General features: G+C 41.9%; 1 protein-coding gene across 2 annotated transcripts; it reads left to right on the top strand.

Moving 5' to 3' along the window:
• Positions 1 to 478: 478 nt before the first annotated feature.
• On the top strand, positions 479 to 10,142 carry HSD17B2 (hydroxysteroid 17-beta dehydrogenase 2). 2 transcript variants are annotated; one of them, XM_084533258.1, is made up of 5 exons: positions 479 to 607; positions 5,420 to 5,632; positions 5,924 to 6,109; positions 8,238 to 8,375; positions 9,012 to 10,142. In XM_084533258.1, exons 1-5 carry the CDS (start codon positions 526 to 528, stop codon positions 9,368 to 9,370), a joined length of 978 nt encoding a protein of 325 aa, XP_084389384.1. In that variant the 5' UTR covers positions 479 to 525; the 3' UTR covers positions 9,371 to 10,142. The 2 variants fall into 2 exon arrangements, with proteins under 2 accessions (XP_084389384.1, XP_084389383.1); XM_084533257.1 differs by lacking the exon at positions 479 to 607 and adding an exon at positions 753 to 1,078.
• The last annotated feature ends 6,604 nt before the right edge of the window (positions 10,143 to 16,746 follow it).

Below are 16,746 nucleotides of genomic sequence, written 5' to 3'. Positions count from 1 at the left end.
AACAGAGGTTAATGTCACCACTGGTGGTCAGCTGAGGAGTCCACCTCAGGTGTGTTAAATGTCATTGTTTAGCAAACTGCCCTCAATGACAGGCCAGCAGTCACCCATTCCCATTTTCCCTGCCACCTGAACACCTCTGAATGCCAGCAAGCCATAGGTACCCTCTGAGTAACGGGTAAATACCCAGGTGTGCACTAAAGCAGGGAAAGTCATTTTTGGCTTTCTGTTGAAAGAGGAGGGTGGCCCAGCACTGTCACTTGTGATGAAGCATGACACTGACCAGGCTGCCCTACAAAGCAAATAACCTCATCCCCTCATCCAGGTGCTCATTTTTGTCACTGCCCATCAAAACCAAGTCCTCTGAAACTACACCCAAAGTTTTTAATGAGGGCATTCCAACAGTTCCTGAAAAGAAAGCAGTTTTTTTTTTTTTTTTTTTAAACCTCTCTGGAAAAATGTATTTTAAGCATATGAAACATACAGTGGTTAAATCTTATCCTAAAGCCAGTGCTTCGTTCCTACATCATGTCCATTCCCGCTGCTGTCAATCATTACCCAGCCAGCACATTATTCAGAAGGTGGAGCTGTCAGGCAGAAGGAATAAAAGGTAAGGAAAACCAGAAGGCTCCTGCTCCTTGCAGATGCCAAGGGTAAGTGAGATTATGTCAAACCTTTAAACGGAGTCCCCTCTCTCGCCCCACCCCCTGGCCCTGCTCCTATATAACCAGGCTGCAGCGAGCAGCACCTGCTTTGCTCTGCAGAGGTGAGGTGGGCTGCTTGTGCTTGCTTCTTGCCCAGGCGATGGATGCTCTTGCTGCCAGCCCTTTAGGATGGCTCTGTATGGGTGTCACTGTACTTTTTGGGGCCACTGTGCTTCGCATGGCCAAGAGGAGCCTGGTGGAGAAAGGCAGCATGCTGCTCTGGAGCCTTCTGCCTGCCTTGCTGGGGTTGCTGTGTGGGAGTGTGCTGGGGGCTTACGGGGGGCTGCTGGTGTTCTGCGGTGTGTGCCTCGTCTCCTCCATGTACCTGGGTGGCACGACGCCACTGCCCGTGGGTGACAAAGCCGTGCTTGTCACAGGTAAGGTGCTGTGGGAAGCAAAGACTGGGCTTTTCTCAGAGGTGTGTTGGAAAACTTTGTGTTCTCGGGTCAGGAATCTATGAAACGTGTGCTCCCAGGGGTTTGCTTTTTTCTTTTCTTGATTTATTTGCTTTTCCAGAAATGTCTTTTTTTATTATTATTATTTTTTTCCCTTTCCCTGGTGAAGAAGTGCTCTGAAATTAAGTAGAAAAGCATCTTAATAGATGCCATTTTTTTTTAAGTGTCTCATTTAATCTTTACAAGTAGCTTTTTGGATATGCTTGTGAAAATAACTGGTTGGGAAAAAAAGCACAAGAATACTTATGATGGTCTAATTTTTTAGGAGAGACATTAATTTCTGGAAGCCCTCAGCCTACTACACTCATACATTACTTTTGTTTACTTGAATTTACTGCAATAGGTACTGGCATACAGTTATCTTTTGATGTGCGCATTTACATAGTACACGCTGTGTATATCATGCCTATATTTCAAGACACCAGGTTGGTGCCATCTCTTTGAAATGAGGTATGAAATCGTTTGGGAGTGAGTAATTTTTCTCACTGGAAATGAAAGTTCAGAGCTAATGAATTCACTCTCTGTATTAACATTCTGATCTACTCAAAATCCACTTTTGGTTTGCAGGGATGGCATTTTTGTAGTTTTATGGCTTTTCTCCTGTTTCTTCTGAAACTTTAAATGTTGCTGTGTTAATCAAACCTTTGAATTGGAGTGCCTACCTACTCGTTCTTGCACTAACTTGTTCTTTTCTTTGTTGTTTTATTTTCCATTTTCCCCTCTGAAAAGCTGAGTTAAGTTGCTTTGGATTATATAGCTAATTATTGCAGCATCTCATTTTGCTTCATGGAAATGATTTAAATCTCTCTAGCAGGCATTACTATGGGGATTAAACACAAAACTTAAGGGAGGAGAGGATGAGCAGCAAGCTCTCTCCTTGCTGTCAGCAGGGTTTTTCTGGGCAGGTGTCCGGGAAGGACACCATCACGCATGGGAAGGGAGAGTCTCTGTGCCTCTCCACCAGGCAGGCACTGGGCTCACACTTAAAAAAGGCAGGAGGATGCCCGAGTGCAAGCCTGCTCTTCAGTGGTTCTTTGGGAGAAACCGAAAATCCAAATAACCTCTTCTTTTGGAGCTTAATTATTCCAGAGAACTGGAGTTAGGGCAATACCGGGGAGTGAAGAACACTGAGTTACATTGCAGCAAGTGAATGTTTTCTTTGTACCTGTGCTGCAACTGTCCTGAAGAAATGCAAGTTTGGACACCTCTGGCAGCTGACACATCTGAAGAGGCTCTTCTCAATTGCTCTTTGATTCCAGGCTGGTATGCAATCAATCAAACGCTCCATCAATGAAATGAAGGTTTTACTCAACACATTTCTCTGCTAAATTGCTCTGTCTGCAGCCCTCATCCTCCTACTGACAGCAAGGTGTGTGTGGCAGCGTGCACACAGGTGCAGGGCTCCTTTCCATCAATTTTGTTGTCATTTGTCTCCAATTTAGAGAAGTCCTGAGGCAGGCATTTCATGGGAAGTGGTGATTTCCCCACCTCTGTCCCCTGTTTCAGCCCTGCACAGTAGAGGAATGCTGCTGTGCTTGGAGCAGCTGCCACGTATCTATCGCTCATGAGACGGCTGCCTATGGCCAGGGCATGGAAACCTCTGCTCATCTGTCTGGGCTTTGTCATACATTGTTCTGATCCTCTTTGGGTGGCCCTTGTACAGCTGCTGCTATGCATTATTTATTTATATAAAAAAATTATTTATTATTAATTCAGTGGAGCACCACACCACAACTAGGGAAAACTGCCCAGTTGTCAAAAAGCTTTTTCGCATGAGTAACTGTGGGTGTGTGAGCCATCTGAAAGTTGTTGATGAAACGTTTCTATTGATCTTCCTGCTGGGAGCGAGTGCTTTGTTGTCCTCAAACACGGTCCTGAGCATGCAGGTGCTTTCCGTGGTTTGATGGGCTCGACAGCCAGCATCTCTAAAAATGAAGCCATCATGAAGAGGCAAAGTAGCAGGGACTGAAAAATTCTTGCTTCATGTATTTTGTGTTTGTTGGAGCAAACTCCTTCAGTTACCTTGGTCTTTCCATTCCTGGTGTGTGATTTGGGGTCTCTGATGCTTAGTGTTGAGCTGCTAATGGATTTTCAGCAATGACTCGGTTGTAGTCGGTACTGATTTGTCTTTCTTCAATAAATCTTTGAATGGTTCGCAGATAGTCATTTTACATGTGGGGAGGAAGTCTAATTCTGTACAGGAGACTTAACTAAAGCTGAAAGAAGATTATGCAGTTTGAACTTTGAGTTGAAAGGTGGTTTCTCTGGACGTCAATAACAGGTCTGGAACTCAAATCAGGTTTGATTTTGATAAAAGCTGGGGATGAACCCAGCAGCAGGCACAAATAAACATTGATTTATTCTTCTCAGGGCTGCTACATCTGTCCCTGGTTCTTAAGCCCTCTGCCACTTTCTCAGTTAAAGCTGTGTTGTATGGCTTTTTCTTATGGGGGATGTAGTTTCATGTCTTCTCTTACTGGGAAGGACAAAAGGGGAAGGATTTGATTCAGAAATCTGCTTCTCACTAGAAGGGAAAGAAAGACACCCCACCCCCATGCCCAGAAATCCATCATGTCTTTAGGATCTTTGCAGGCCTCCTCATGTTTTCTAGGGAATTCCAAGAATGTAGGATTGTTCATTTCTTCTCTTCCAGGCAAGGGCTGTAAGAAGTGAAGCGTGATGTATACTGTGGTCTGGTGCATCTTCAACAAACTGCAGATTTCAAAAGTGCCCCAAAGCATTTTTTTTAAAGAAGGGATTAAACAGAGCATGAGTAATTTGTTTCAACATCTTGCACTTATTGATTGAGGCATTAAGTACATATTTTTCTCAAGTCACCTGGAATTTTTTCATCTGTCAGGGCTAAAGTCCCAGATAGAAGACAAAACCAAGAAGTGAAGATCTAGCATGGATTAAGATGAATTTGGCAATCAAATTCTATTGACTAAGGATTTTGGGTGCAGGAGCTGGCCTGCCAATGATGATTATAATATCCCTCTGCATGTGCTGGAGTCATAAATTAACCCTTTACCTTTCTGGTAATGTTACATAGGGAGTCTTGTGGCCTTTCCACAAATGGAGAAATGGTTAAAAAAAAAAAAAAAAAAAAGCTGACAAAAGTTCCAGCTCTTTGTACCACATTCAGGCTTCCACCTATGCTGCAGATGAGTTTGGAAGTTGAGCATTTATGCAAGAAATGGCTATTATAGGAGGTAGCTAAACCCTGGCATAATTCCACAGATAGTGCATGTCAGCACATGGACTTTTGCAGCAGAGGAGGATGCAGTGCAGTAGTGTGGGACATGCTGTTACATCTCCTCTTCATGATGTGAAAATTGCATCCACCCTTAACCTTTTCATTTCCCTCCTGATCTTGTCCCCTGCAAAACTGCTGCAGCAGTGTCCCTATAAATTCCCTTTCTGTCTTCAGAGTCCTATGTCACTTCACTGGGAGTCTTGGTAGGAAGATGGGTGAGGTGCTTCCTCCCTTGGTAAGAAGCTCCTCTGTAGATGGGCAGAATGGAGAATATAGTTACAAAACACATCAGGAAATCCTTACAAGTTTCTTAAGGTAGTGGCAGCAAAATACCGTGTCAAAGGCAACATGAAAACCTGTGAATCAACAGACTGGTTTGTTAAATATTCATCATTCTTCCTTGGTGGAAGAAATTGAGTGATCATGATTGTGGTTGTTGCTGTGTACTTGCTTTAGTGGTGCTTCGTGTATCTGGCAGGTCATTGCTTTATAGGTAAATAAAAAAGTTTGCAAGATAATGGTTGGGAATAAGTCTGATGCTAGAAAGAATAAGATGCAAGTGAATTTCTGTCAATTCCAATGCCCTGTAATTGCTTTGTCCAGCTGAGATTTCACATTAAAGTGTTTTTCCTTTTTTCTTTTTTTTTTTCCCCTAGATACTTTTATTATCAGTTTTCAGCCTGAATGTTTATATTTAAACCGGTCTGTGGTTTTATTTCTTCTGTACGCATGGAGTAAGTGTTAGGATCTCTCGATGGGAGCATGAGCTGATGCCCTCAGCTCTGAGCAGAGGAAGTCTGCCAGCTTTTGCCAAACAGGCAAAGGACCAGCTTCTCCAACGCTTCTCCAACCTATGAGTCAAAACCACTCTTCCTACTCTTATATGTTTGTGTCTTCCTTTCATCCTCTTTTTGGTTACATCTGTGTGCATTTCCAATCCTTCTGTTTTAATGATGATGATGGTCTGGGGCAGACTGACTTTTCACGTGTCTTTTTGTTTCTTCTAGGAAGTGACACTGGGATTGGACATGCACTGGCTAAGTACCTGGATAACTTAGGTTTCATTGTGTTTGCTGGGGTTTTGAATAAGGATGGCCCTGGAGCTGAGGACCTGAGGCAGACCTGTTCCCAGAGGCTCTCTCTCCTGCAGCTGGATATAACCAATCCCACCCAAGTCAAGGAAGCCTATCTACAAGTCTCAGAGAAGGTGCAAAATACAGGTACAGCTTTTATGTTGATATATGGGGGTACTAATGTACATATTTACAAGACATGTTGGCCCCATTCTGTCTTGTGTATGTCTGTGGGCAGTCAGGGAATTTGCTTTGATGGCTCCTGCTTTTGTAGACACAGGAAAAACAGTGATGACTGCTTGGGGAGGGGGTACTGTGTATCTATAGCTACAGATCATCTCTGCTTTCATCTGGAGGCACCATCCAGCTCATCACTTTAACCTTAATGAAGCTGGTATCCTGCTGTTATAACAGCTATGTGCTTTCTTCTCTTCCCAGGGCTCTGGGGAGTTGTGAACAATGCGGGCATCCTGGGCTTCCCTGCTGATGGCGAGCTGCTCCCCATGAGCGTGTACAGGCAGTGCATGGAGGTGAACTTCTTCGGGGCCGTGGAGGTGTCCAAGACCTTCCTACCATTACTTCGGAAATCCCAGGGGAGGCTGGTTAACATGTCCAGCATGGCAGGTGAGCTGAGCTAAAGCGCCAGATAAGTTTCTGGTGCAACAGGAAAAGCAATCAACTTTCTTGCGTAAATGCTGATGAAGGTGTGGTCAGTCTCGTCTGTAAATACGCCTGTGGAGTTAGGATCTAGATAATAAGTGCAGGTTTTGCGTTGGGAGACTGTTTCCAGAAATCAGTCCTTAAAAAAGTTTAATATGGTTAAAAATACACTGCTCTGTAAAGAACATAAAATTCAGGTCTTGTATTCTAGGTGCAGTGAGGGATAGCTCTGATTTTTTCCAGGAAGATAGTTGGTTTAAAAACAAAAAACTACAAACAACTGTGTTGATTTGGGAACACATTCCAGCAGAAATTTACAAACACCTCAGTTTGCAAACCAAACCATACTGTGGAGATATCCGAACGCCATCTGATTTATGTAAAACCAGGTATTCTTCCATTGGAGTGTAAATGTGTTTTGTGTAAGTTCATGATGTTTGCCATTTGTAAGCAGAGACCATTTGTAACTGCTAATAACAAGTATTAGAAGTTTCCTTTGGGCAGCAAAGAATGTGTATTTATATTTCTTCAGTAAGATTACCAAAATACTTTTAAAAATACTTTATCCTAACATGTTTTTAGGATTATCACTTTGCTAAGAAGTGATTTTATTGATGAAAATATTAAGTGTGTTATGCTTTTCAGTTTTACCCTATAAATTTGATCCTGTATTTACTAAATATGTACGCCTTTGTGACATAGCCTTCTATTCTAGGAGGACAGCTGAGAGACTGATGTAGGAACAGAAGTAATGACAGTATCTGTTAGCCAACAGCTGAGGAGCAAAAATGCTCCTTTGAAAATGAGACCTACTAGAACCAGGATGTTGTGATGATGGAAGGTCTTTCTTTTTTTGAAAGACATCATAAGGAATTACTGTATCATCTGCTTCCCAGATTTCCCTTTTTCCTGTCTGTTTGGATGTCTTTTCTGTGCAGGTGGTGTCCACTTGAATCCTGCTGTATTGCCAAGGTGGCTTGTACAGGTGTTACTTTGTGCTCATGGCTTATGTTGAGGATGTAGTATCAGCCTAGTTTTGACACTGCCATCTTCTGTTTTTAAGTCCCAAGAAGGTTTTTGTACCTGTACACCTGTGTTTATTGTTCACTGCCAATACTTAAATAAATCAGGACTGACTTATGAGAGGGACTCATTCTAGTACTGATCTGTCCACCATACCTCACAAGCATGGACAGAGGACAGACCTCTGTTTTCTTTAAGCACCCAAGTGAAGCTTGCATTTTAGGTGTTTTGAGGCAGATATCTTAATTCTTGGTGTGGGTCCCCAAGCTGTCTTGCAGGGATAAACAGAGCTTCTCTGTGCTAAATAATTTGCTATTACAGGAGCTGATAATGACATTGCTTAAATTATAGATGTTCACACATATGTTCTGAATTGAGTAAATAGCTTCCTCTTAACATGTGGTCTGAGGGTCCTTTGGTAAAACATTAGCAGAAAAGTTGGAGGTCTTGTGCTGAGCCTATTCCTGCCTGTGTAGAGCTAATTTAACTGGACAGGAGGTTAGTCTGACCTCAGAGGGAAAGCATATGTGATTCAATTAGCTCAAACCAATTGAAACTAAAACTTTTTCAGATGCATACAGAAGAAAAAAATAACATATGTTTGGCCTGACATCTTCAAAGGAAAGATTCTGTGTGTATGAAGCTCCTGTGGTACATGGCTTGCTGCAGTACAAAACCCAACAAATGGCACCAGTGGCTTACCAGAAAATTCCCCTATATTGAAATGTTTTCTTTCAAGGTTCACACGCATTAAGATAAGTGTTATTTTGAAGTGGGAACTTCATAATTTGCAGCAATTTTTACCCTCGGATGCAATACACTTCATGTTTTCTGCCATAGAAAGTATCTTACAAGGTGTTACTGATCATAACTGCTCTAAGCAAGTGCTAATTTACAACTCACACTTTTTTTAACCTCTAGGAAGAAACGATTCCCTCACTGACTTGTCTCTAACCTCAGTGAGAGCCACATAATTCTGGTTGTGCTATAATCTTCTATCTAAATCACCAAAATAAAGGCTTGAAAAGAGCAGACATTGAGCTTTATCATGTTTATATTGCTCCTGCAGGAGGCATTCCGCTACCGAGGTATGCTGCGTATGGTGCATCAAAGGCAGCTCTGTCCATGTTTTCTGGAGTAATGAGGCAGGAACTTTCCAAATGGGGAATCAAAGTTGCTGCCATCCAGCCATCAGGCTTCAGAACAGGTTGGTGTTTGACATTTTGGATGGTTTATGCTTTGTCTCTTTTCCTGAATTCCAGGATCCTCAAGCAGAGGCTTGAATGATTCACAAACTCTTTTCCATTCCTCATGTTGACTATGGAAATTAAGATATACATTTTTTAATTGAATGTTGTTCCCTTCCAGGTCACTTACTTGCTCTTGACGTTATTATACATAATTTCTGAGATTTCCTCTCTTCTCCTTGCCCTGCTCCCCTCCTGCTGAGTACTCTTCCAAATCCTCCTCTTTCTCCCCCATTGCTCTGTTTTAGTTTGCCCACTTTTTTCTACTGTCAAAGACATATATTAACAAATACTGATTAGAAATACCCATAAAATGAGTGAGGACAGAATGGAAAGGGAGGGGAAAAAAGATACTGAGGCCTTTTTGAGTAGAGCTGGCAACAGAACCCCATGCTCCTTGTCTAGTCTGTGCTTCATTATTTTTCTTTTCTTGGTAAGAGCAGTTGTAACTAACCAGGAGCTTTGTATGTTCTTCATTCCTCCAGTTTAGAACTGAGCCTGGGCTTGGTGGTGGGAACAGCTTATCAGCTACTACTCATGGATTAATTTCACTTAACCTCAAACTCACTTGCTATCCCATGCCATTGCTGCTGCAGGTATACAAGGCACATCCGAGCTGTGGGCCAAGCTAGAAAAGGAGCTGGTGGAGCACCTTCCAGCAGACGTGAGGCAGGACTACGGTGAGGACTACCTGCTGGGGCTGAAGAGCTACCTCCCACAGATGCCTGCGTACTGCAACGCTGACCTCTCCCCGGTGCTGAGCTCCATCCTGCACGCCTTGCTGGCCAGGCGGCCTCATGGCTTGTACACCCCTGGCAGAGGGGCTTACATGTTCCTCTGCATCTTCTGCTACTTTCCTTTCTGGTTATATGACTTTTTCATTAGGAAGTTGATGAGCAATGAGTCTGTCCCAAGGGCACTGAGAACACTGGAGGCTGAAAACAAGAATCTCTAAGGTATCCATTAGCATTTGTCACGCTTAATGAGATAAATGGAGGGAAAAACTCTACTTTAACATACTGTTATTTATTGTACCGTTTTTGGTAAACTGTATTTGTGCTGCCCCGTGAGTAGAGGGAAATCTTTTTGTTAAGAATAGTGTTCAGGAAAAGTGGTAAATAATCAGAAATGGGAAATTATCCCCAGGCATGGCCTATTTGGAAGAGCTGCGATGTTTCCCTGATGTCCTGATATCCTGCCTTTGGTGTGAGATATGTCATGAGGTTGTATAGTTCCTGTCTGCTTCAAAAGGCACTACTGACGCATGGACAGGTGTCTAACCTGTGTGTTTTTCTGAATAGATCTTTGAATCCACAAGAATGCACACCCTTCTTAAACATTAGAAGAAGCTGCTTATTCCTATCACTTATAAATGTTTAATGTGAACACTTCTCAATGTAGCTTCAGCCCAGTACTTTTTTTTTCCTGGCTCTTTTCCTGTTGGACCTGAGAAATGATTGATCCTTTTTTTAACCCCAACTTTTGTGAAGTATAATTATGTCTGATGTATCCTCTTTGCTGTACCAATCAACATAAATTTGGTGGGGAAAAATGAACAAAGACTGATCTTCGACAAGCAGTCAACCATTTCCTTCCCACAGTATTATAAAAAATGATAGTAAGTATATTGGCTGCTAATCTGATATCATTGTCCTGGTCATTCTGTGTTTTGTCTTGTATATGCTTGTACTTTATTTGTAATCACTAGTAAACTCTGATCTCACTGCTGTTTTTTGTACAATTCTTTATTCAGTTTTGGGTTTATGGAGAATTCCACTTTGGAAATCCTGTCCTGTATATTCTGTTATTGTTTTTGCAGCTGAGGCTTTGTGGGTGTGTCAGTGTCTATTAGATTTTGACATTCTTTAAGGAAAACGAGGCTAGAAATGTTTTTCACCCAGGAAGTCTGAGACTATTTCAATTTCCATGCCCATTTATTTCTTACTTACTTCACAAAACCTTTAATTTGTCAGCAAAATTGCATAATAAAAATAATTAAAGAAAAAATGTTTAGAAGCTGGATTGTTCTGACTTTTGTTCTGATTTTGACACTTAGCCCTTTTGGGGATGAGCACTACAGCCAGAGAGGCTGCTCCCCTCCCTGCTGGGGCCGATCCTGTTCCTGCAGGAGAGCAACAAGGAGGAAGGCAGCAGGACATCATCTCTGGGGAAGAGGGACAGCACAGCAGTCAGTGCCCCTTTCTAGAACGGAAAGCAATCCCAAATGGTTCAAAGACAGCTTGTTCTGAGCTGGAAGGAAAGATGGGTGTGGAGGTGGGGGGCATTGGGTGTGGAGAGCCCTCCAGGGCTGCTCACAGCACTCAGGGAGGCAGCCTCTGTGGTCTGGCTACCTTCAGGTGAGGGAACTACTGCCTCACAGGTTGTCTCCATCATGGCTGGAGGTGGTTGTTTTTCACTTCATCTGCAGCTTAGCTATAACTTAGGTGGGCTGGAATTTTGCCCTTAGGTGCCAACAAACATTATACAACCTGAATTCCTCTTAGCAGCCAGTTTGTTTTATGTGGCAATCTTCACAACAGTCTTTAATCACTGCTGCATTATTTGGCAGTGGTTATAAAATGTAAAGTTTTCTCCCTTTCACTTCCTTAATAGGAACATTATCTTGTACATTGCAGACAAGTTAAACTAGGCATTTATGTGGGAGATCTGTTTATTTTTAAAAATTATTTTAACTTTTGTTTCCCAGGAAACTTACATTCTAAATAGCCATTTTACACCTCTTCATCTAACTACAAAGATATTTTAGCAAATCTCAAATAATTACGGTATCAAAGATTTTTCCTTTTTTCACTTGTATAGGGATCCTACTTCGTGTTTTAAAGACAATTCTGTTGTAACATGTTACTGAATTACCCATCATTTAATGGGTTATAGTATTAGAGGTGAGTTTCTTTTGCCTATGACTTACATTGTGAATAATCCATACTGAAGAAGTCTGATGGCTGGGAGAACAGGAGAGTAAATTATGGGAGTTTGTGGCCAACATGCTTCTCTCAGTATTACAGATGATGCTAACTCCTGTTTGCAAGGATCAGTGTCTGGGTGTTTCACCTTCACTTCCTAAAAAAGCTGATCTAACACAAAACAAATTTGAGGTGGGAGGAGAGTATGTTTAGTTCTAGCAGTAGAAGATGATGTATTAAAAAAATTAATCACCATAACTTGGAACTACTTTTCAAAGACAAGTCTAATGAAAAGCATCTGAAAACTGAAGAATTTGGCTGTAGCACTTCAGAGGGGCTAATAAATAATACTCTAAAATGTCTCTTACTAATCAAGTGTGTATATATTAAAGACATGTACATGCACAGTTTAAAAGGGGTTATGTGCTTCAGAAATCATGATTAAAGAGCAGATTTTATACTCATCCCTCAGCTCCAGCCTCTGGAATGCAGGTTGTGACCGAGAAGTGAATGCTATCTGACACTTCTTAGCAAGCAAATCCCTGGCTCCCACTTTCTTAGTCTGTGTTTATTACTCTGGCTCACATCTGTTCTTGCTTAATGTGAGCAATTGATTTTAAGATGTGTATCTTTGGTGAACCAAAAGGTGGGTTATAAAGTCATTTGTTTTTATAACTTCTTTATTCTGGTTCCCTTTGCCTTCTTTATGGGCCTCCTGATGACAGCTGTACCTGATGTGTGCTTCTCGCTTTGCATTGCAAGCTGGGGAAGAGCAGTGAAATACCAGGCATTTTTTTGTGATTATGTTCTGGGAGAAAGCCACGATGGACAAGTTTTGGTGGCCACCTGCTGAAGGACCATCTCCAAGTCTTCAGAAGCTCTGATGTGCAAGACTGTCCACACGGCTGGAGGTAAGGAAAGCAGCAGTGAAAGTATTGTGGAGTTATGGAGTTCAAATGGGGGTCCAAAAGGGGGTTGCGGTTGGAGAAAACGGGTGTTTTATTCCACAGAACAGGAAACTCTGTGTCACTACGGGTCACACGAGGACAGGAGTGAATCCCGAATCTGCTTTTAAGCCCTGTAGAATAGGGGTGAGCAGACCTTCCTGCTGCTACACATTGGCATACTTTCTGCTGGGTACCTTGGTAACATTTATGCACAGCTTTGTTGTTCAGGCCAAAGCCGTCAATATAGTATAGCATCTATCTATAATAAAGCCAACTTTTCATTAGTAGAGGCCAAACACAGGCAAAGAGGGGACAAAGGCAACAGTCACTTTTTCTGATATTATGAGCATGATCAAAAGCTTAGTTGCTTTTAAACTGAATGATTTAAATTTGGACTACGTGATTGCTAGAATGACTTCATACCAGAAGACGTATGTGAATGTTAGAGAAAATTCCAGATTTTGACAGTTTGACTCCTTGATATCCTGAGAGGAGAGAGGAAAACTTCCAAGTTCCTATGAGTGAGTGCCCTGCCATGTATGAGGATATTTTTGCTTATAGGTGTGTAAGAAAAATCATAATGACTTGTACGTATTCTTTGTGTCAAGAGTATGTTTACAGGGAACTCTGAGATCTATATATTATAAAAACATACCCACAAAAAATATTTTTGCTGTAAATCAGCTAGTCTGGGCACAGAATTGCAGATACAACTAGAATAGGTCACTTTTCCTTCACTTGATTCGGAGTTCACAACTGGCTATCAGCACCCATCTGTGTAGGTGAGTCATTGGGAACACCAGTCATATCTACAGCATGTTTGGGATAAAAATATGAGTTTGGCAGTATCTCCTAAAAAGACTGGATCTGGGATCCTTTCTGGGAAAAATACAGCCTATTTAGCCTTTTTTTATGGCTGAGTTTTAGAAGCCAGCTGGATTTGCTAAATGATGCAACAACTAAGCAGCATGGAGTCATCGTATTTCTAGGAATGCTCGGAAAGACTTCCTTTGAAATAAAACTCATGCAGGCTTCAAAGAAAAAGTGTTCAAACAAAAGATTTTGGCTCTTGCAAAGTGGCATGGAAATTAACAGGAAGAGTTCTTTTTCTTTTCTTTTTTTTTTCTTCTTCTCCTTTTCCATTGCTTAAAATACTAGGATAAATAAATGAAAAGTACTGCCGCTGCCAGGAAACACCCAGCACATTGAATCTTGAGATGCCTGAGGTGTAATCATTCCTGCAGAAACTTGTCAGCTAGCGTACTGCTCCCTGGTATGCAGACACCTTCGTAGGCAGTATTTCACTAGCCTTTGAATTTGACATCCAACCTGAGGATTAGGGCCATTTCTATTCATGTATACATGTATTGTGGCAACCTTGGGGGCAGTGGGCTTTTACTGTAGTAAGAAATGTAGTTGTTTTTAAAGCATGCACATATCATAAATCAAACGTCACAAGCATTCCATGACAGAAGACATATATTAAATATGTTTAATAGGATAATCGGGTTTTAAGCATGCTGATAGGTCTCTGTGACCTTAACTAATGAATCTGGATTTAACATCCTGTAATTACAGTAATACAGGCAGTCTCCATAGGTTTAATGCCTGGAGTATGTAGGTTAAACAATCCAAGTCTAAATACCTGTTTATCTTGTTGCCTTTACCTTTGGAAAGAGCACTGAATGAACTGGAAACTAATCCTGAGAGGAGCATTTTGATTTTGCCAGCTACCATGGGTGAGAAAAGTATATAGCTCTTCCTACAGAGCTTCTCAGAAGTTGCCTCTTAATTTGCCGGTTTTCTGTTTGAGTTTCATGTTCCACCTATGTTTCCTTGTTTCCTCACACCCCAACAGCCCAGCTGGGCTTGGGACTTTGTCCTCGTGGCTTAAAAGCACATTTCAAACTTCAAAAATAAGAGGTGAAAGATGTAGCAAAGATCAGGGGCTGTGAGAAGGAAAGATCTAAAGAAAACAAAATGTTAGTGATTAGTACAAATACAGAGTGAAAGCAGGAAGGAAGGAAGCACGGCTCAGGAAATGGGTTTGAGCAAGTTCAGCTCTGTTTATGTGTCATGCTCCGGGTCATGATAACCTACCCACCTTCTTCCACACCTTCTCCACCACCTTCTTCAACACTTGACTTTAAAAAGTGTTATTTAAGAAACCGTGAACAGTCATAAAATGGCTTACTTCAAAGCCTTTCTTGTGTTACTTGGTCTTGTAGCACACCATCCCACAGAACCCTGGTTTGGGGTGACCTGTTCTGTCGCTGGGGGGTGACAGCAAGGAGAGGGCAGCAGCTCAGCGATGCTCCAAGCTTGACGTGAAGCACCCAACACCTTTTTGGCTTTGGGTGCTAATGGGAGAACCTGGTCTTTTGTTTCTGCATGCCTGGGAGCAGGGAGGGGATGTTGGCTGTGGGACAACGCACATCAGTGCTCCCACACTAAGCCCACACAACTCTGGCCGCGCCTGCTTATTTGCTCTCTTTCTGTCTGCAGGAAAGAAATCACACTATTCTTGTCATAATGGAGAAAAAAAAAAATGTATTGCCCTTTGGCCATAGTAATTTCCATTACAGCAATCTGGGAGAGTAGGAGGCATTGTCTCTCCCAGGTTTCCTGTGGGCATGCACAGTCAGCAATAAGTGCTGACACGGATCCACCAGCCTATGTGGAAATCTCTGGTGCCTGTATGATACAGAGAACACAGAGAACAAAGCAAACAAGGTAAAGAAGAAGATGTGCATCTGACTGAGAGTGGCCCAGGGGTGATTTATTCTGTTTGTGTGTGGGAGAATTCTACCTTTTCAGAAGAGTGGTTAGAAATCTTTGTTATGGCTTCTGCCTATCTTAGAAAGCATCTTAATGCCTTAAATTTTGCAAACAAACTCAATTCATGCCTGAAGAATGAAATCCTTAAACAGCTAATTTAATTAAAAAGGTGAATAGGGGAAATCAGAGCAAATATGATATAGTTATTGTGTTTTAATGTATATACAACAATGTAATCATGTTGCATGCTGGGCATAGATGAATCAAGGGAATAAGAGGCTTAAAAACTTTGCATTTTCAAAAATGTTTTATCATGGAAAATTGTGTTGAAAGTTCATACTGGGTGTTGGCTCTTCATAGTCTATTCAGAATTATATATTCATGCAATAATACAGTGCTGTGTATATCCTTTCACTCCAAAAGTTGTCAGTATGATTGCAAATGTGTTGCCTTAGATATCTGAGTGGAAAACAGTTCTTAAGAGGAAAAAACAAGTCCCAAATCCAAAGAAAAACCACCGACACCTATTTACCAGCAGTGACTTGGAAACATCCCTTTGGGCAATGCCATTGCTCCTTCTGCATTTTTCAAGTATTCTCAAGGACAGGAAAAGGCTAATGATAATAATAAAAAAGGGTAGATGCAGAAAACAAGAAGATAAATGATTCTGCTCAGCCTACTGGTTTAACATATGGTGTGGAGAAGCAAATGGGACGTGGTGACAGACCCATGTGCTCCATAATGAATGGCTGTGTCCAAGGGACAGCAGCACAGCAGCCGAGCTCCAGTAGCGTCAGCTGAATCCAAGCATCAGGCAGCAAAGGGTGCCTAAGCATGACCAAGGGCAATGTGATGGATGTGCCATGTACCAGGTAGAGCCTAAAGCTCTACTCTAGCAAGCTCGATTTATGCACTGGATGCAAAGACAAATTCTGATCTGGGAGAGGTTGTGGCCTCACCAATGCAGAGGTGTTTTTTTTTTTTTTTTGTTTGTTTGTTTGTTTGTTTGCTTTGAAGTCCCTTGAAAGGATTGCAAAATGAGGGAGATTTCGTCTGTGAGGAAGGGAGGAAATGTGGACATTCTCCTGTAAGTTACCTGATGCTTTTATTTGCAATATGCAGTGTCAGCATCCTGCTGTCTTTCTTTCAAGGTATCAATGACCAGAGATTATTGATGACTTTCCTTTTGCTCATGAGGAAAGGATCGTGGGGATGTTTCCTGGCTGGCTGAGCTGAGAGGCATCTCTTGCAGCCTTTATTGTATCTGACTGCAATGCAAATACCCAGCACCTACAGATAATGGTTAGGGCAACAACTTAAGAGGAATTGGTTTAGGAGTGCCAGGTGCCTCTTAATCTTCCTTGTAAACATTTGCACAACATCCTGCTATACCCTGGAAGTTGGCATAAGGATTGCTTTCAGCTTTCTCTTCTTTCTTCATACTGCTCGGTTAGCTGAAGAGGACAGCCTGTTCTGGGTACATTTGGGTAAGGAGAGAAAATAGGGCTGACGAAATAGGCTTTGCCTGTGGTTGCTTGCACATTGAGGTCTGATGGGCTCCTATTCCTGGGGTCACAAATGCTGCTGGGCGAACTGGTTTTCCAGAGCCTCTGAATAGTCTTAATCTAGGAAGATTTGGAAAAGTCCAGATCTATTTGGCGTGCAGTGGTGCAGCACCTAGT

The sequence above is a fragment of the Aythya ferina genome (genome assembly GCF_964211825.1).
Source record: "Aythya ferina genome assembly, chromosome: 12".
NCBI classification, from domain to species: Eukaryota; Metazoa; Chordata; class Aves; order Anseriformes; family Anatidae; genus Aythya; species Aythya ferina.
This window is presented reverse-complemented; position numbering and strand designations above follow the sequence as displayed.